A 20495-nucleotide genomic window follows, 5' to 3' on the forward strand; every position below is an offset into this window, starting at 1 on the left:
AGAGAGCGGATTTGCCCGATCCTCAGCGCGCCGGCGGTTTGATTTCTCTACCCCGTTCAGAGAAAAGCCGACACAGGCCTGTGCCAGTAGACTTTATTAGTGATGTGAGCTCATTCATATTAGTCAGCTTTGCGCACTCGACTGTCATTTTGCTGCACAGGCCTTTGGGTTGCCATGGTTCTTCCTTCAACCTTTTCCCTCAATGGCCTTCCAGCCCTTTGATTCCAGAGTCAGCTGCGTGGAAACTCTCATCAAACTGGCATTGAGATCGTGCACCTGTTTTACCCTGGTTTCAATCAGGTCTTTTGAGTCGCGATGGAATATTAAAGCAAGGATAGGGCTAGTAGATATCAGAATTTCAAAACCAGATGCAGACGCTCTATTTGAAAAGCAGATGTGAGGAAAGAGTTACTATCCTCTCGAGTAACATAGAAGTGGATTATCAAAAATCTCTTTGTACTTTTTTTTTTAGCTCAAGTATCTCCATATTTTATAATTTATGTGAAATATTTCTCTGAAATACATTTTATATATTTATATACATTTTATATACATTTTATATATTTATATATATATATATATATATATATATATATATATATATATATATATAAATCATTGCATTAATAAGTTTTTAAATGCTGTTTATCTTTTAAAAAATTTAATTGCATTTGTTTTAAATGTATGTATATTTTTGTATATTTTATTTATTATCTTAAAATTAATTCTATTTTCATTATTTAATATAAAATAAATTATATTTATTATGATTATTTTACAATCAGATTTTTAAAATATTATGTTTTTAAACATGTAAATTGAATTCATATTTATTTTAGTTTTACTTAGTTAGCAAGTTGTATATTTTATTTATTATTTTAAAAGTAAACAAATGATATTTATTTTAGTTCTTTAAGGGTCTAAACACGGTACAAACTTCAGTCCCTCGTATAGCTGTTTATCATAGCTTTATAGTCTTTCATAATTCATAGTAGTATATAATAAGTATAATAAGCTGAATAATAAGTCTTAGGATTTATACCAGCATAGTACATCTAGGATCTTAGAGTTTGTTCATTTAATACATTTGCGTTGTTTTTAGATTTTGTCGTCAAAACAATGAAGCTATATGACTTGGTCACTTGGTTTTTACAGATGACTCATAGCTTTTTGGGTTTATTACACATTGTAAAATTCAAACACCCCCAATCAAACTACATACTTTGGCTGATTTTCCAAGTAAAATAAATTAACACGTCCTCTACAGTGAACTGAGCAAACTGTATGTTTTACTCATTTTATTTCATTGGGGTGTGTTTACTTGTTTTCACTTACAAAATCAACAAAACATGTAATTAGAGCAGGAGCACCAAGACTTTCATACAACTGCATCTACATTCCAGTGTGTGAGTGTAGTACAGTACATGTTTTTGTTGTAACCGAACAAAACCCCACACCTGATTCAACTACAAAACAATAATTAGACCTTAAATAGAGATGAATCACATGTGCCTCTTGGCAGGAATACAAAAAGAACCTACATCAGTGCATCTGCTCAGGGACAGGAGTCAGGAAACACTTGTTAGATAATAGAACAACTGTTTTGTAACATGCAGTGTACTTTAATGGTGCACTGCTTTATTGTCCAGCCAAGTGCCTGTATTCGTTCCTCCTAATGACGCACCCTTATTGATGGTCTAAATTTTAAGGACCTGTCTAGACAAACTCTTTAATGTTGAGACAAAAGAGGTGGCCTTTTAATCTGCTCTTCCCCTCAGAAGTGGGCAGTAACTAGTTTCTCTTTGCTGGAGTTTGACTCTTGATGGATTTGAACTTTCCTAAGTTTGATACTTTCACTTTCACACTTTAAGACTGATATATGTAAACTAACTCTTTTTTGATTGGCTACCCTACACACTTAAGAAGGATGGTTCTTCAAGGGTTGTTTGGGAAAAACAAAGGTTGTGTATAGAACCATGAAAATTCAGAGAACACGGCATGATTGAAGGGTTCTTAACATTATGACTCTTCTTCCTTTTCTACTCACTTTTTCTGCCTCCACCTTCACCCATCCATGTCCCTCCATTCCACACACACCTCAAACGCATACCACACACTCTTACTTGGCTTTTCTGTCTCTCTCCACTTCTTCATTTGAGGAGTGTAAGATGTGGTTACAATGCAGGCTGGTGCCCGCTGGCTGTACGACTGACAGAATGTGCCCTGGAGCGCATTAGGGAGCTTTTTCTTTTTTCCCAAGCCATCCACTCTCTCTCTCTCTTTTTTTCTTTCCTTCCTTCTTTCTTTCTTTCTTTTTCGTTTTACTCTCCCCCGATCTCTCTCCTTCCCTTCTTCCCTCATTTTTATTTTTTCTGTATCTCTCAATGGCAATTAGCATAATTTAGCTCCAACCACAACACAAGGTAAGTGCTCAAGGGCTGACTGAAGTGGGTGCCTGAAGAGAAGCGAGAGTGAAGAAGCAAAAGGCAGAAAAGTCCCTTATTTCTAACTGCCAGAAAATAGCAGGCTGGAGAGAGACAGAGAGAGAGAGAGAGAGAGAGAGAGAGAGAGAGCAACAGCAAGTGTGAACTGTCTGGAGGAGAGAGGAGGGAGCTAGCGCTAATGCTAGCGCCTGACCTCGCTGTATTTTCATACATCAAAGGGAGAGTGAAGTGTGAATGGTCTGGAGCGGCACTCCGTCTGGGCCTCAATCAGCTCAGGCTCAAGCCACAAACTTATCGGCAGCCACAGGGGAAGCGCAGTAAAAGTGTAGTGATAGGTTTGATCTCGGCTATATTTGACATTCACACGCTAGCAGGTACTCTGGGTATACGTTTGGGTGTGTGAATGTGTGTGTATGTTTTCTTCCAGCGGCTACTCTCCCTGGATAAGTAAACGCTCTGTATCTTTCTTTTCAGCAGACACTGGTGGATGCAGTTATATCCGAGTAATGCTTTGCAGAGATTGCGAATGAAAGAGAGAGTAGGTCAACATCCAAACCTTTCAGGATTGCATTAACAGAAATGTCATAAATAGATCATTTTTTCAACGTTCTTGTGACCACGGGACCTCGAATACAGCAAGGGGCAGCTGTCAGGGCAGAGATTAAGCCTACAAGTGATTTTCAATGGAGAATCCTCACTCACTGTAAACTCACATGTGTGTTTACAACCTTAAAATGGATCGATGTTTTCAGTGCTTGTCAGTAAACAAGTAGTAAATGTGATTTGTATTTAAATGGTGAAACATGAAGCTATATATATATATATATATATATATATATATATATATATATATATATATATATATATATCCATCCATCCATCCATCCATTTTCGAAGCCGCTTCTCCGTCAGGGTCGCGGGGGGGTGCTGGAGCCTATCCCAGCAGTCTTCGGGCGGTAGGCAGGATACACCCTGGACAGGTCGCCAGTCCATCGCAGGGCAGACAGACAGACACAGACAGTCACTCAGACACTCACACCCAGGGGCAATTTAACATGTCCAATTGGCCTGACTGCATGTCTTTGGACTGTGGGAGGAAACCAGAGAACCCGGAGGAAACCCACGCAGACACGCAGACATATATATATTACAATGGAAAATACACTCACTTTCACAATAATGCCCGTTTCTGCTTGTGCACCTATTGGCATTTCTAGTAGTATGTTAGTACTAAGCCAATGCAATGCACATAAACATTTTTGGCTGTCTAGATTAGACATTCCAAGCCTGTAGAAGACATTTCATGTCATACTCCAGGCTTGTAACAGACTCTAACATATATTTTACCTTCTATCTTTCAGTGAAGCACCCTGTCATAGCCTACTCACTCAAAACAGCTGACTGAAACCTGGCTGGTGTCTACAACTTAGTGACGTTTTTTCCTAATGTAATTGGTCTCACCCATTGTATATCAAATGTGTTTGGTTGACTCCTAATTATGATGGTATTACATTAAACCTTCAGGTCAGCTCCTGATGTCTTAATCAGTGAGAGAGATAGCTCAAGGCACCACATAATGTTTCTATTCAAGAAAAATAAGCAAAAAAATATATAGACATATATTTTTTAGTTCCCAGAAATCATTGGACCTTTTCTAAAAGTCTAGAAGACCCTACAGGGTTCCCTTCTAGTAAACATCATAAAATATGTATCTTAGGTTGTCACGGTCATTAGTAAATAAATAACAACCAGGTGCTGTTTGAGAGTTCGCTTCCCCACAAACTTACTTTGCACCAAATATCAGTGCTCCACTTTAAATTGCCTGCAGTTCCAAACCAGTAAATAAAAACAATTGTTTTGTTTCACAAAATAAAAATGTATGAATATTAAACATAGGTTTGTTTTTCAGTTAGTAAGCCTAAGATGTATTATTGGGTATTGATTAGAATAGTATGTATTCTATGTAAAGTATATAGTTAAGAATAGGGACTGAGGTATGGACTTGAGATCTGCACTATTCTGAAAATGCACATCCAGCTATAGGACCTAAACCTGACCAAGCCTGGCTGGTCCTGCTTAATATGAAACCCGAGGCCCTCCCAAATCTGCTGGCACTGCTGCTAGTGTGTCACTGAAGAGATGACATGCCAGTCCTCATGCTATCATAGGTCAAAATACCGTATTGCAAGCACTGTCTTGTACCCGTCTAGTGTGCTTTTTATCTGATGACCAGGTCATAATGATTCCACAATGAAGACGTCCCTGGCTAACAGTTCCTCTTAGGCACGCTTTCTTTTTGTTTCTACCATGGAAAAAGCTCAGCAGCACTTTGCTCATATAGGCAATACTGAAGAGAGAGAGAAGCACGCAGGAGAGAGTGAGCTGAATTTATGTAGGCATTTCTTTCAAATAACACTGTATCTACCATATAATACAGCCATTCATTACAAAATGAACCCAAGTCTGACCTAAGCACGATGTTGGACGCTAAAACATCAGCCCGAACCTGGCCTGAATCCCAGATTTTGTCAGGCCCCTTTGGGCTTAGCTCATGTAAATGGCCTCTAATGTGAGCTCTTAGAGTCTAATGGGTTAAACAACATTTAAAAATAACCTCAATATCAACACCCTATCAGTGCCGTGGTTCTGCATCCGTGTCTACTAATCAGTTTTCCTGGTAAATACTGTAACTTTTGACCTCACTTGATGAGCTTGCTTGTCTCTCCTTTATTCCTCCACTTCAGTGTTGGACGTGTACGTGCTGAGCACCGATGGCCACGTTCAGGACTTCAGGTTCCCACAGAGCAGCAAAGGAGGAGCCACTATCCAGCTCTCAGCCAACACCGTCAAACTCAACAGCAAGAATGGTGAGTGAGGGAATAATGAGGTTTCAGAAGCTTAGTGAAAGGGCCTTTTGAAAGGCAACAACTGGTTTAACATGAACTTCAGCTCCCAGGATTAGGGGGTGATGCTGTAGCCTACGCCTTTGTCTTCATCTTTTGTGTTTTAAGTTCCATCCCACAGAGTAGGGATTATGTATTTGCTTTTTCTTGATATCTTAAAAAACAATAATATCTCAGCAGCTGTAACTTTACAGGAGAAGGAAAAAAGACTCAACAGACTCAATTTCAGTGTACAGTCAAGATGAATTCCATTAGTTCAGCAAAATGTCAGCATAATTCACGTGTTAAAATGTACATAAAGTCATGCAGAGTGGTTTGAAGTGAAATGTTCCATTATAGAGACCCTTACAGACTCAATTGTGGTGATAGGAACCAGACATCTAAAGCCCTTAATCCTTTTAAAAGCTTCACCACAGAAAGTTATTACATGAAATGATGATGGATGATGAAGACATTGTTTTGCAATAGCTTTGAGAAGCTTTTTGGCATAAAATGTTAAATATATTCATGGCGGAGAAGCACTTGCAAGGTGTTGTAAGGTAAAATAGTCCCCAAAGAAAGTTTGTTTTTTAACATCATCAACATATACAATCTCAAAAGGCATGATTAGGTTCACTGGTGGTTTTGGATAGTAAATAAAATGACTGTATTTGTGCTGGAGGCATCACAACCCCTGATTCCCATCAACACTGCAGAGAAACCATTGTGAAGATGTGGAATTCCCCGTTAATGTATTTAGATTTTATTCCACATTTTTATTACTTTTTTTTTGGGCCGATTCAATATGAAAGTTCACATAACATAAAGGGCAGTTAGCATTTTTCAAATAGAAATGGACTTGTTTTCACATGACAGTAACAGTTGTTTGTGAACATTTCTTAAAAAAAAAAAACACAGCTGCACAAGATTGTCTGAAATTTCACACCTATGACAAGCAGCTCGGGGGCTGTGAGTGCTTTACTGCTCAATTAACTCGACCAAAGTACAACCAGTCTCGGCGCTTTCTTTAAGACCATGATTTACATGCATGACCCTGCAGTGCTTGTAGTATTAGTGGGCATTAAAGTGGATTAAGATCCTTTCAGTGAAAAGACCCCTTTGCTCTCACGGATCATCTATATGTTCATTGAGCCTCTGTCTTTTCTTTCTGATTGGTGGTTTCCTCTTGCTGCGTCACAGGTGTTGCGAAGCTGGTCTTTGTGTTGTATAAGCACCTTGGCCACTTCTTGACGACGGAGAACGCCACCCTGAGGCTGGTGGGGGAGGGCGGGGTCAGGAACCACACCCTGACAGTCAACTCCCATATCCTGTCCGCCTCCATCAACAAAGAGTCCAGCCGCGTCTTTGTGTCCGAGCCGGTCGTCTTCACCCTGGAACATCTTGATGTAAGTGTGAAAGTGGTGCTGTAGTCATGCTGCTGATACTTGTGTTACTGCTGACAGTTAGGGATGGGATGGTCAACAGCTTTAACGGCTTATTTAAATGTGACCAAATTTTAGTAATCCTGACAATCACGTACAGCATGTACTATATTTTTAAAAAAGTCACCAAGGAAGTATGAAGCCTAGAGGCTGCTACAGACTCCCAGTGAGTAATAAACATTGTAGTGCTGGTAATAATTTCATATGTATTTAATTGTGGTTGGGTTTTGGTGTTATTTTTTTATATTAAATTGATTCAATAAAAGTTGTATCAATACAATACTTGTGGTGAAATGATTTTACTATGTTATTTGAGCAATTTCAGTTTATAATACTTAAACGATGATAGGGACTTTGATTTTTTAAACATTTTTTATGACATTTCCTAATTTAAATGACCAAAGCCATATTCATAAACAGTGTTTTTCCTCAGCTTTTCTTTTTCTTATAATCTGTATATGTTTGACATTTACACACAATGACAGCCGGTATTTTAAATACACAGAAATGCTAATGTTCAGTTACCTCAGCTAATGTTACAGCCTTTTTTTCACCTTGCATGTTTCAGATTGAGTTTGTGAAGAGGTAGTCAACTGATTCACGGCATACGAAATGATGATGAAAGTTTTATTTCATGAAATGTGTCCTAGTCGAGTTCAGAAGCTTCAGTAGCTCTCTACTACATGATGCTGCATGACTTTGTATGACAAGATGCGACGCAGTGCATCTGCTGAGCATCCGCTGTGTGGTGCTCTTAATGGTGCCCACTGAGACACTGAAAATGAAACTTATCAGGCTCTGTGACCTCTCAGGAGAAGCATTATTAAAAAGAGTAGCTCTGTACAGTAAAACAACAAAGACCCTAATGTGTTTACCGCCTGCTGCTCATCAGACAGCAAAACCACCACCACAGTCATGGATCTTTTTCTCAGTCTTCATCCCTGCACTTTTTTAAAATGTTATGCCCATATTTACAGTTATACTAAGCTGATTTAAGCCTCACTCAAGCACCTATGCTCTATGCGTCATTGGGGATAAAGAAGAAATACAGGGGCAGAACAAGGACAGCGTTCATTAGAGATATACATGCATTGACATGAATGTTGCACAATCAAATTGAGTAAGAATGTGAGGAAATCTCTGGTTAAGCACGAATCAATTCACGTACTGCTGTGATGGTGTAAAAACCCAGGGCATTTTGTTGCCTTGTGATTATGGATGCCGGTACTCATTAATTACCATAGCTTGACTTTTTACCTGAGGCTATAGAGGCAGCTGTGACTGAAAACTCAGGCACATCAAGATTTTATTGTGTGGTACCAGGCATAAACTGTGTGCACTAAAAAATATATATGTGCAGTCTGATCATGGTCACATTTACCCGTTATGCTACTGTTAGAAGCATATTTGAGGTCTGATTTGGTGTCTTTAGATTTAAAATAGCTTTAAGGATTATGTAATTAACAAGTCATAGAAATGCATTTCAACCAACACTGTGCAAATTGCATAACACACCTGCTTCACATCACATTGAGTTGCTTATGCTTATATGGTTTCTGACATTGTGTGATACACTATTATCAATAAACATGACCAAAATTCAATATGACTGCTGCTTCTTTTCGTAGCTCTACAGTGCACGTTTGTCTCTTACTGATAAAAAGTTCCTCTGATTGATTTTCAGACGGAGAAATATTTTAACCCAAACTGCTCCTTCTGGAACTACTCTGAGAGGAGTATGATGGGATACTGGTCCACTCAGGGCTGCAAACTGCTGGGCACGAATAAAACTCACACCACCTGCTCCTGCAGTCACCTCACCAACTTTGCCATCCTCATGGCCCACCGAGGACACGTGGTGAGCAACCTTTGCTTTACCTAGTTACTTACCTAGTTCACCTAGTTAACAAGCATCATGCAACGTATGAGCGAGTCTTCTTCTAGGTAGTGTACACTACATTAAGAGGGCTCATTCAAGGGTCCTTTAGCAAATTTAGGTGACGAAATATAGAACCTAAATGATAGAACCCTGTTGTATAAATGGTTGTTTAAGCAACCATTTAAAAATGGTTCTGCATAGTACCAAAAAGGGTTAGATCCTTTATGGTGCTATATAGAATGAAGTATTGTTGTTCTGCAATCCTTTTTTTTAATCAATTTTTTAGTTAATTACATTGTAATAAACTGAATTACATTTACATTTGAATTTCATTCTGTTTAAAAGGCTCAGTTCTGCATTTCTAATATTTTGTTTTTTTTTTCCAAAGTCAAGAAATGACAAATGCATGGCAAAAATTGTGCATGCTTTATGCTGCAAAACAAGCCAATGAAGAGTAATAACTAAATCATAATAACATATTGTCTCTCCTACTACAAACCCAAATATGGTACTAATCAAATGTGTAGGCTCTGGACATTGAACAGAGTTTCACCACTTATTTCAAAGAGCTATGAGTAAGAAATAAATAATACAACATCACCTCGTGCTTTTGTACTGCTGATCATAACTGCATCTTTTAAGCGTTTTCTCAACTGCTTCCATCCCAAGGGTCATGTCAGACTCTCCAAATGTTCATAATGATCAGATTATCAACAACAAGCTGATGAAGGCGGTTCAGCCAGATGACTTTCAGCAGAGTCTAAAGATTTTTAAATGAAATGGGCAATAGGTAACATTAAAAACTAATTGAAACAAGTTGTGTTTAGAGCTTGTGGCTGAAAGCCAGCAAGGACACATGTTCCTGAACATGAAACTCATGCAGTGAACAGCAACATACATAGCTATTCAACCCAGACTTGGCTAAGTACGTCGGGGACTGCGTTTATGAGAGCAATACAATTACGGCACGATTACATGATTAATATCATAAGCAGCTAGCATTTAGCAAGTAATGAATGTGGAAACATGGGGTTTGTGGTGAAGGTAATTATATGTCTTGCCCCATGAACTCTACCCCATCCATCGCTTGATGCTAGCAGTAACATTAACCACAATTATAATCCTGCCTTTTGAAAGCATGGGCCGCAAACACATCACCCCTGTGCTGACCTCAGAACTGCTCTGGCTTGTCATGACACAAATTTAATCAAAGAGTAAAAGCCAGATTTGTGTTTCAGCTCGAGTCTGCACTGTGCGGTAATTCCAGAATGAAATAAGCTGGAATAAAATCAGCTTTGAGTAATGAATTAACTCGGCTCATAAAATTCTGGACCCTTCTTCAGATGCTTTGAAACTTGAGTTTTGCATTGTAATAATTGCCTTCTCTACTATTGTGCTCAGTTTTTCCTTTGTACTATTTCCACCACAGTATCTGTTTCAACTAAAGTCACTACACTTATTCAATTGAGCAATTTAGTTGCTGCATTCTGGCAACGTGACTTTTTCAACTTGAAAAGAATGTTGAGTCAGTCTTTGCTGGTCACCGGGTAGTTTGATCACGTCATGGTGAATGAACATCACTGATGGTGGATAATTGTAAAAGACTGAAAACAGCAGTCTGGGCCGTCATGCTAAATTCTCAACTATATTCACCCATAATGTCCTGACTGGTGCTTGGAAAGTGAGTGCTAGGAGTGATGTGGTGGAATCGGGATATTAATCCTTAGAAGTCTAGACTTATTATTGGCATTTTTCTGTGCAGCATAAATGTAATTACACTACTGCTCAAAAGTTTGGAATCAGTGTTTTCAGTATTAAAAGTTTGCTAAGTTTGTTATTGTACATAAAATAACAAAAGTCATTAATATAAACATGTTTCCAAACTTTTAAATAGTAGATAATACATAATTATCTAACTGCCTAGGCATTTTTGTGATGAATTACATTCAAATTTGATGCACACGTTATTGACAGGTTCAAGACTGCACATCTGACTGTGTTTTGCTCGGATGTCAAAAAATGAGAGAAAAGAGAACAGAATCTTTTCACAAAAATGTGAAAGATGTTTTGTCTTTTAACAACAATAACTCATTATAAAATGTCTCCTCTTATGCTTGCAAGAATCTGTGCTTCAAACATAATTTAGCTGCTTTTTTCAATAAGTTACAAATAAGAAATAAGAAATACTTCACATGAAATGTGACAGAGGCTTCTAAGGGTTAACAGTTTCAGCACAGAATTTCGATGTTAGCAGTGAAAGAGTGTAATATGGGCGATAGCATTGATGCTAATGGTGGGGTTGAATGTGGCTGTTTGCAGTGAAGAGTCATTAGCTGACTGTTAGCACTGAAGGAGTATGTGTGTGTGTGTGTGTGTGTGTGTGTGTGTGTGTGTGTGTGTGTGTGTGTGTGTGTGTGTGTGTGTATGAAAGGAAACATGTACCTGTAAATGCTGATAGCACAGCTAGTGTTAGTGTTGAGCCTGTACCAGTATTAATGTGGTCTGGTGCAGGATTCAGGGACATTAGTGATGACAGTGCAGAGAATGTCACAGTGAATGTAGGGCAATGGAGCACTGAGGCAGTGAGTGTGCACTTTAGTAGTGGTTGTGAATATAGTGCAGTCTGGAAATGAACTGATGTCTATAGATTGCACAATTACTATTTGTCATATATATATATATATACATCCCTGGCCAGGAGTCAGGAGTTATCATACTGAACAATGACACGACTTAACAGGCTATGTATGAAAAAGGCTGTGACTTCTAGTTTCCACTAGAGTTTTTCCTATCCATAGTGAATACATATCTAGGACATTATGCCATAAACAAAACATGGTCAATTAAAACCGTGCTTTATTTTAAATTACTCAAAGTGGCCCCTTCTCTGTATTTCTCTCCAGCAGCTTCATAAGGAGCCTGAGAAGTTTTCCCAACAGATTTGAAAAGTTTCACACATGCTGAAACCTTGCAGAATACCGAAACCTACATGTTAAAAAGTTCAAGCACTTAAGCACAAGTCTTTAGATCTAAATGTCAAGTTTATGAGAGGCACACATACAATAAGTTGCCTAGAATCTTTTGACTGGAACTGTGGATGTGAATGACCTGGAATTAAAGCCGACATTTTGAACTTTAATGAAAAAAAGAATAGAAAAGTGCTTTTCCTGAAGAGAATGCAGAGTGACTGAGCAGATTAAGCAGGTGGTCACTAGGGTGTTGTCAAAAGGTTAGTGTGGTATTTTAGGTCATTGCTGTGGTGTGTCAGGTGGTTCTTAGGGTGTTGCTAGATAGTTGCAATGGTCTTGCTAGGTAGCTTCTAAGGTCTTGCTTGGTGATTGAATTGTTCTCCAGTGTGGCTGCTAGGGTGTCAGTAGGTAGTTGCTGTGGTGTTCCAGGGAGTTGCTAGGATGTTACCAGGTAGTATAGTGTCTCTGGTTGTTTCCAGGTTGTTGCTAAGATGTCTCTATTGGTTTCTATGATGTCTCTGATGGTTGCCATGGTGTTCTAGGTGGTTGCTTTGGTGTTCAAAGTGGTTTCGGTAGTATCTTAGGTGGTGGCTGCAGTATCCCAGGTGGTTGCTAGACTAGTACTAGGCAATTGCTATGGTATCTCAGGTGGTTGCTAAGGTATAAGGGTTACCATGCTTTACCATGCTTTCCTAATACCCAAAGGAATAAAAATGAAAGAGCACGCAAGAATAACCAGATAATGCAAAAACAAATGACCAGACATATCAGCAGGTCAGTTTGCATGCAATAGCATTGTGAGAGTGAGTCTGCAATGTGAGCGTTCATGATGATATTTGCGATGTGTGTGTTTCAGGGTGTCGTAAGTGTCCATGAGCTGCTGCTGAATGTGATCAAGCGGATGGGCATCGCTGTCTCCCTCGTCTGCCTGGCCATTAGCATCTTCACCTTCTGCTTCTTCCGTGGCTTGCAGTGCGATCGCAACACCATCCACAAGAACCTCTGTATTAACCTCTTCATTGCTGAGCTCTTCTTCCTCGTGGGCATTGACATGACTGGAGCTCCGGTAGGCATTCAATTTGTGCAGGACATAAAAACGAACAAGAAAGAAACATGTTTCATATTGTTGCTGTCTAAAGGAAAATGTGTATCTTTATTTATTTATTTTTTTAGGCTCAGCAGCTTCACCATGATGTGAAAATTTCATGAGGAATGAATCAATAGAAATGTTCCAAAAATCACTTGGAATCTCTTTACATTAACTTACAACTTAAGTCAGGAACAGTTTGTCCTTTTCTTGTAAAGGTACTGTTTTGAAGATGTTTTTCTTTGGACAGCAACAAGATTTTGAACAAATTGTAGACATAACAGATGCCATAAATCTGAATGAACAGGACTTCACACCTGCAAAGTCTTAGAAGTTATTATTATTATTATTATTATAAGTATTGCACATTAACAGGTTTGGTGGTCTAGAACATTCTCAGAAATACACTATATGTCCAAACATTTTTAGACACCTGCTTATCCAGTGTTTCTTCTGAAATTAAGGGCGCTAGGTGTGAGAATTTGATTGCATGCAGTCACAAGAGCATTACTGAGGTCAGGTACTGATGTTAGATGATTAGTTCTCGATCACAAACGCCATTCCAAAGATATTGGATAGAGCTCTATCATTCCAGAGAAAGTGGTTTCACTGTTCCACAGCCGACTGCTGGGGGCTTTATACCCCTCTAGCTGACATTTGGCATTGGGCGTGGTGACCATAGGCTTGTGTGTAACTTCTCCAGGTGTCCCATTCTATTGGCATTGCCTTTTCTGGAGACTACACAAGCTGTGTATACACAATTGAACGCCCATGTCAGCAGGCACCTTAAAGTAGCTGAATTGACTAATCAGAAGCGGTGTCTGGATGCTTTTGTATAGTGTATCCATAAAAATGAATAACTTGTACTTGATGGCTCTTTTAACTTAATTAACTAAATTAAACAAATGACTTCTGCACAGTACCATACATTAATAAAATTATAGAAGAGCATATCTTTCTAAGATACAAGCAGTTGTTCAGTGTTCTACAGTTATTGAATTTATGAGGATAACCATAAAATATTCATCAGTAATGCTTCATTTGAAATCTACATACATAAGGACTTTATTACACATGAATAAGCATTGAATAATGTACTTATAAACCAAGACATGAATATTTATGAACAGCTAATGTTATCAATCACAAGATGACACGTTTTATGAAGTAAATGACATTGTGCTGACATAAGGGGCTTTAAATTAAATTGATGGACAGTTTGTTTCATTTATAACGCTGTTATAACTGATTTAGCTTATATAAGGCTATGCGGAGGCTTAAATAAAAACACTGTATAAGTACATGTAGCCTTAAAATTGTGTTACCAAATATTCTATAGTATACATCGCTGTATATAATGGTCACTATGCATGACGTTCTTTTTTCATAATCTGACAACATCTATGAATGTTGATGTTAACATTCATCTGAGTTGAGAAGGTCAGCTCATTGAAATCCAAACACATTGACAGTGTTTTGAATGGAAATCACAGGAAAGAAGAAAAACTACATTGATAATGAACACAAATCTAGGCAAAAACTCTTGTGGATAGATTCACTGTCCAACTATGCAAATTGAAGCAGTATGTTATGAAAATGTGGACATGTGTCTTTGTGATAAACTCCTTGGAACAGCGCTGGCTTTCTGTAACTGATGTTTTTCCTTTCCTTTTTTTGTTTAACAATATTTCTGCCTGTCATTCTTGTTTTCTCTCTCTGTGCAAGCAGATTGTGTGTTCGGTCGTTGCTGGAGTACTGCATTTCTTTTTCCTGGCGGCGTTCACTTGGTTGTGTCTGGAGAGTGTGCAGCTCTACCTCATGCTGGTGGAAGTGTTTGAGAGTGAGTTCTCACGCAGGAAGTATTACTACGCCTCCGGATATCTCTTCCCAGCCCTGGTGGTGGGCATTTCGACAGCCATCGACTACCGGAGCTACGGGACCGCCACAGCGTGAGTGACCTTTTCCTCACTGTTCATGCGGTCTTTCGCATTAGGGGTGCAAATCTGTGACATCAGACTGCTTCAGTTCAGAATCACTTAAGAAACTGTCCAGTGCATTACGAAAACTTCACTACAATTCAATATAAATTTGGTACATTCTACGTTGATTTTATCAGCTCCACTTACCGTGTAGGTGCACTTTGTGGTCCTACAAGTACAGACCATAGTCCATCTGATTCTGTGCATGTTTGTTAACCCCCTTTCACTCAGTTCTTGAATGGTCAGGACCCCTGGAGCTATTAAACACTCCACTGAGAGTGCATTCACTCTCCACTCTATTAGACACTCCTACCTTGTTGGTCCACCTTGTAGGTGTAAAGTCAGAGGCGACAGCTCATCTGCTGCAGCACAGTTTGTGTTGGTCATCCTCTAGTCCTTCATCAGTGGTCACAGGACGCTGGCCACAGGACGCTGTGGGCAAAAACAATTTTGTTTCAATTTAAATTTTGAATTTAACTTTAATTAAAATACTACTACTACTACTACTGCTACTACTAATAATAATAATAATAATAAAATACAGAATAAAATTTGGCTGTGTGCAAAAGTTTGGGCACATGCAACATTTTTCCAGCATGATAAATGATGATGTACGAATATTTGCAAAACAATGTTATATTTACAATTGATTATGTGCATGAATACTTTCACATACAGTGCAGGACAATACAGGGCAGACAATCAGAAACAGATCAGAGTTTATTCACATATGTCTTAAAAACCTTAAAAAAGGCACATTGTTTTACAAAAACAGCCTCTTTAATTGTAAGGGATAAAGAGAGTTTGGAAAATAATCAATATCTTTGGTACATAAACCTGCACAAAGATTATAAGTGGAAAAATAAGATACAATGATAATTGTAGGATTTAGGCCCTTTAGAGAATAAAATAATTGGTCATGTTTAATTGGATTATGTGGTATGAAAAACATTGAATAGAAATCATTGTATTTCTAGATTTTCTTTATTATTATTGTGACACCACTGGTTCTTTTTTGTCTGTTCCAGCTTCAATCAAATATCACCCACCCTACTCACCCACTATTTGTAGTTAGTGAATAATTCATAGCAGCACATGCATAATATGTTTTAAAATTAATATCTTTTTAATAAGCTCAGAGTTTAAGGGAGTAAATACGCTATTTGTTACATCTGAGGGGCATCCAGAGTAATGAGGCTCCAGCTGCTTTTCTAATTCCATTTTTTGGATGCTAAACCTTTTTATACCGGGGCTTTTATAAGGGCACCGGTATAAAAGCTAAGCCACTGGCTGAGAAGAAACGGTTTCTCAAACCTCAAACCTGTGTACGTGTGTTAATGAGACAGACAGAGCATATTTTGTCGCTCCCTCCTGGCAAATCTCCACTCCGACGCGGGGAAGAGAAACAAGCTCTAAGCAAACTGTGACTGTAATGATTTTGCGTGCCGACTCAGCTCCTTTCCAAAGGCACCTGATTGAGATCGGGTTCTAAATTGCTTTACTTGTTCATCTCTTTTTTGCTGAAAGAATCTCTTGTGATGTACAGTTTCGCATCAGACTGGATTCAAATGCAGATAGCATCTGTAATACACACATAAATCATTCCTTACTCGGTATGAATTCTTAATCAGAGTTGCATAGGTGCGTATATGAAGCAGGCACTGCGAGCTCGGCTCAGTCTCTGAAGAAGAGTGAAGGCGAAGAAAGGGATTCGTGTTGATGTGGGTTTTGTTCTTTTGCTTTCACTTGCCTGTTATCAAATATGCTGTCTTTTTTTTTTTTGTTAGAGTAAATGTTAGGAGAAAGTTCTGAAGTTGAAGTGCATCAGCAATGTCTGATTTGCATCTATTGTTTTGCAGCTGTTGGCTGAGGGTTGATAACCACTTCATTTGGAGCTTCGTCGGCCCTGTAGCATTCATTATAATGGTAAGTGTTTCTAACCACCAAACACTGTGTTATTTGCCTTTGCCAGGAATTGTGGTCATAATTCAGAACAGAGGTCATGTCACAGATCATGTCCAAATCCAAAAATAAGAAGGTTATAGAGGTCAAAACCAGGAGCGCCTATAAAAACAATACAAGGAAATAGAAGCTACTAACTAGGGATGCAATGAAGTCAACACACAGCCAGAACAAAACTAGCGCGTTTTATACATACAGAACTAACAAGACACAGGTGACTACAATGATCTATGGGCAGAGCTAGAAAGCCATGACCGTTTCGGTGACTTACATTATAAGAGAAAATTCATTGCATGTTTGAGAAAATACACAAAGATCATCTGTCCCAGCATGTCAGACACTGTCTGAGAAACGCAGTAAAGTTGAGCTCAACTCAACTTTATATGAATAAGCAGTGACGTAGTACAGTGATAACCAGTACCAGAAGATGTTCTCCAGTCCCAGTGCTACATTGACCATGGTTCTTTGATTTCTATGACGAACATGATACTGACATTTTTACCTCACTAGCAAACTGGTAGCATTGCCTAACCGTGAGCTATAGCTGTGGGCTATAGGCTAATTGTTTTTCATCAATGCATTGATGATGCAATATGTGGGCTCCCGAATGGCGCAACCATCTAAGTGTTGGCCCTATCATCAGGAGATCATGAGTTGGATCCCTGTTGATGCTATAGCTGTCCCTGGCTGGAAGTCCAGGAGGGCGCAACTGGCCTTGCTCTGTCTGGGTGGGTAGGATGGCCCCCTGTCTTCCCCAATCACTCAGCGCAATGCTAGCCAGCACAGGCATCTGTTAGCTATCATAACAGAACTGGCAGTTGGCACTTTCTTTCAAGAACATTCAGCCGCCCATGATGTTGCAATAGCGGCAGCTTGGAAAGATGTGGCAGTGCTTCACATCTCTCAGAGGAAGCCTGTGCTAGCTTTCGCCCTCGTAGCACTGGTGTTATCGTGTGATGGGGGGAGTCCTAACTAGTAGGTGGAATTGAATGCGTCTAAATTGGGGAAAAAACTGGGAAAAACAGGTAATGCAGTACGTGTGGAAAATGTTTTATCGAGAGATAAGATCAATATTATGAATTTGTGTCATGTGGTGAATGAATATAGCCTGTGTAGGCTCACGGCTAGTTTATAGCGTTCCTGTTCCTTTAAAGTATCTACTAAAACCTAATTTTCATTCAGTCAGACTTGCTGCCTACATGAGCTTGGTGTGGAAAGCCCACCAGCAACCAATGGCTTGCTGGACAGGCATTGCCAAGTTATTGAATTAGTAGTGGTGTGCATGCAGAGTAAAATTACAGTTGAATCAAAACTGTACATGTTCAAATCCTACCTAGATTTATTCAACTGAACCATGTTATATTCTGGTGCAGTCATATCAGCAAATAATCACATGCTGATAATGTGTTTGACCTTTAAGACTGAACATGGCTGACATTCATGACTAATTTTCTTAAACCATTTCACAAATTACCCCATTTTAAAATCTCTTTTCAACTAGAGAAGCTGAGCTTTCATTGATACAAGTCATGCTATGACCTTTCCGTGAAAGACCTACATTTTCATGTTTATAATTGCGTTCAGAATTACATGACACCTGAGAATTCTTAAAAGTTGGTGATAAATCAGAGCATATCACTCATCTGATGATATATCATCAGGTTCGTCCAACTTTATGCCAGTTTTTAATGTAGGCTTAATGGGTTAAACTAATACATCTGAGCAGGAAAATGTGAAAAACATTGAGTATTTCCCCTTCTGTGCTCATATCAGAAGATTCTTTGGGTAGCGATGTATGCTGTGAATGCCATGTCCCTTTATGAAAGTCTCCTATGGCTGTATGATGATTCAGAGGGAGTTCAAAGAAGACTTCATGTCCCCGTAGACTGCAGCAGGGGCAACACAACAAGCTAGAGAGAGAGAGAGAGAGAGAGAGGGAGAGAGAGAGAGAGAGAGAGGGGGGGGAGAGACTGGCCGTTTCTCTGACTCATGCCTGAATGTCACTCTATCCCATAAGAGAGAGAAATTGGGGGGAGGAGGAGGGGTGTAAAGGTAAAAGGAGAGATACGCGACCATTAGCAGAGAGACTCTGCAGCTCAACGACAGGAGCTGAGACTGACACTATTGTGTGAACTCGCCGTCTGAGACTGAGCACATTTCTGACACACACACACACACACACACACACACACACACACACACACACACACAATTATACAGCACTGCACGTAGGTCAGAGACTGCCTATTATTTATTTAATTTTCCAGGCAAAACAACCATTAATTAGAAGTTATTAATTTTTCACTGAATAAAAGAAAAGGTATATTTAACAGAAAAATACAACTAAACATAACGTCATATTTTATTCATATATTTTTGAAAGGCATCTTTAGCTTTAGTACTTTTCTGTTCTTTTCAGCAGAATTGATTCTAGTTTTTCATGAGGTCTGCAGGGATATTTTAACAACTCAAATGCTGGGTCTTAAGCCCTACTCGAGCTGGGTTAGTTCTCCCAGAGGAGCCCTGATAATGTAATTTGTGCATGATTTGACAGGCCACATCATCACTGATCTGTGTAATTTCCCCAAATAATATATATTTTTTCTATAAAGCACCAAAAAGCATTCTTCTGTCGTTACGTCAAGCTTGTAATAATACAAGGTTATCACAGAAAGGTTCTGTATAGAACCATCCATAGCACATTCTTCATCAGTCTGAAGAACCTTTTCAGCCATGCAAAGGGTTCTTTCAGTGTTCATGGTTCATGGTATTGATTCATCTGTTAAAAATGAACCATGTAGCTGGATTTCAGAGGATTTCTGACTAACTCATGCACATAAACACCTGCAACCCACGCACAGACAAACGTACCAATGCACATATGCACTCAGATATAGCAGTTAACTTTTTTAAGTCGCTCTGGATAAGGATGTAAATAGGTATATTATATATGTATAAGTCAGGTTATATTTAATTATCAGTTCTCATCACAGTCATGTGTTAAATGAGGAACGGGCAAAAACATGGTGCTACATTTATCATGAGTCATGTCATGTCAAGTTTATTTATGAAACACGTTTCAAAACAAGCATTAGTCCAAATGAGTTCAGTGACTTATATAAAATGCAAAGAACATAATAATCAGCAGCTAAAGCAGCGCAAAAATAAAAAATACAAATGAATAAAAGAATCAAAAAGAGGTCTGCACAAATCAGACAACACATCATTTTATTTGAGACAACACAGACCTTAGACGGAAGCCAAGAAGAATTTCAAGCTGAATTTAAAATATTGAGCGTAGAGGAGGACCTGATAGAAAGGGGCAAACTGTTCCACACTGTAGGGGCCAAAACAGAGAAGGCCTCAATCTCAATAGGCCATGGAATATTTAAGACCTCTGTCTCCACTGTGGAATATTTAAAAGAAACTGCTTAGAGGATGTAAGAGATGTAAAGCCACAGGAGGCCTGAATTATAGTGAGGTGCCAAACCATGTAGAGCTTTAAAGTTCCCATATATAGCGAAAAGGTTTGATGCGGTATATAAACACTGTGACCATTTCAAAACATACTGTTCACTCTCCTGTCTATGCAGCACATCTCTGAAAACAAAGCTGCTTTACTGCAACAATACACCAGCTTGAACACTTTTACAGGTATCCACAGATTCAGGCTGCAGAAGTTTAGCCTCACCCATTCAAGCTGAAGTTATAAGGAGTGTTTTTTGAATACAGTACAATGCACGACAAACTAAAATCAGAGAATATTTACATGTTTTACTTTTAAAGGCACAGTAACAAAAACAGCTTATTCTTTTCTAAACAGAGGGCATCTAAGGGATAAACAGAGAGTG

General features: G+C 38.8%; 1 protein-coding gene across 8 annotated transcripts in view; it reads left to right on the forward strand.

Annotated features, from left to right (window-relative positions):
• LOC108436868 (adhesion G protein-coupled receptor L2-like) overlaps positions 1-20495 on the forward strand; it is a 172879-nt gene that overhangs the window by 119834 nt on the left and 32550 nt on the right. For all 8 annotated transcript variants that reach the window (XM_037547743.1, XM_037530822.1, XM_037547748.1 and 5 more), the window contains 6 exons: positions 5189-5311; positions 6527-6732; positions 8453-8626; positions 12473-12682; positions 14432-14652; positions 16542-16608. In XM_037547743.1, the coding sequence (XP_037403640.1) occupies positions 5189-5311; positions 6527-6732; positions 8453-8626; positions 12473-12682; positions 14432-14652; positions 16542-16608 (1001 nt within the window). The remainder of the gene's footprint in view (positions 1-5188; positions 5312-6526; positions 6733-8452; positions 8627-12472; positions 12683-14431; positions 14653-16541; positions 16609-20495) is intronic.

The sequence above is a fragment of the Pygocentrus nattereri genome, chromosome 2 (genome assembly GCF_015220715.1).
Source record: "Pygocentrus nattereri isolate fPygNat1 chromosome 2, fPygNat1.pri, whole genome shotgun sequence".
NCBI lineage: Eukaryota > Metazoa > Chordata > Actinopteri > Characiformes > Serrasalmidae > Pygocentrus > Pygocentrus nattereri.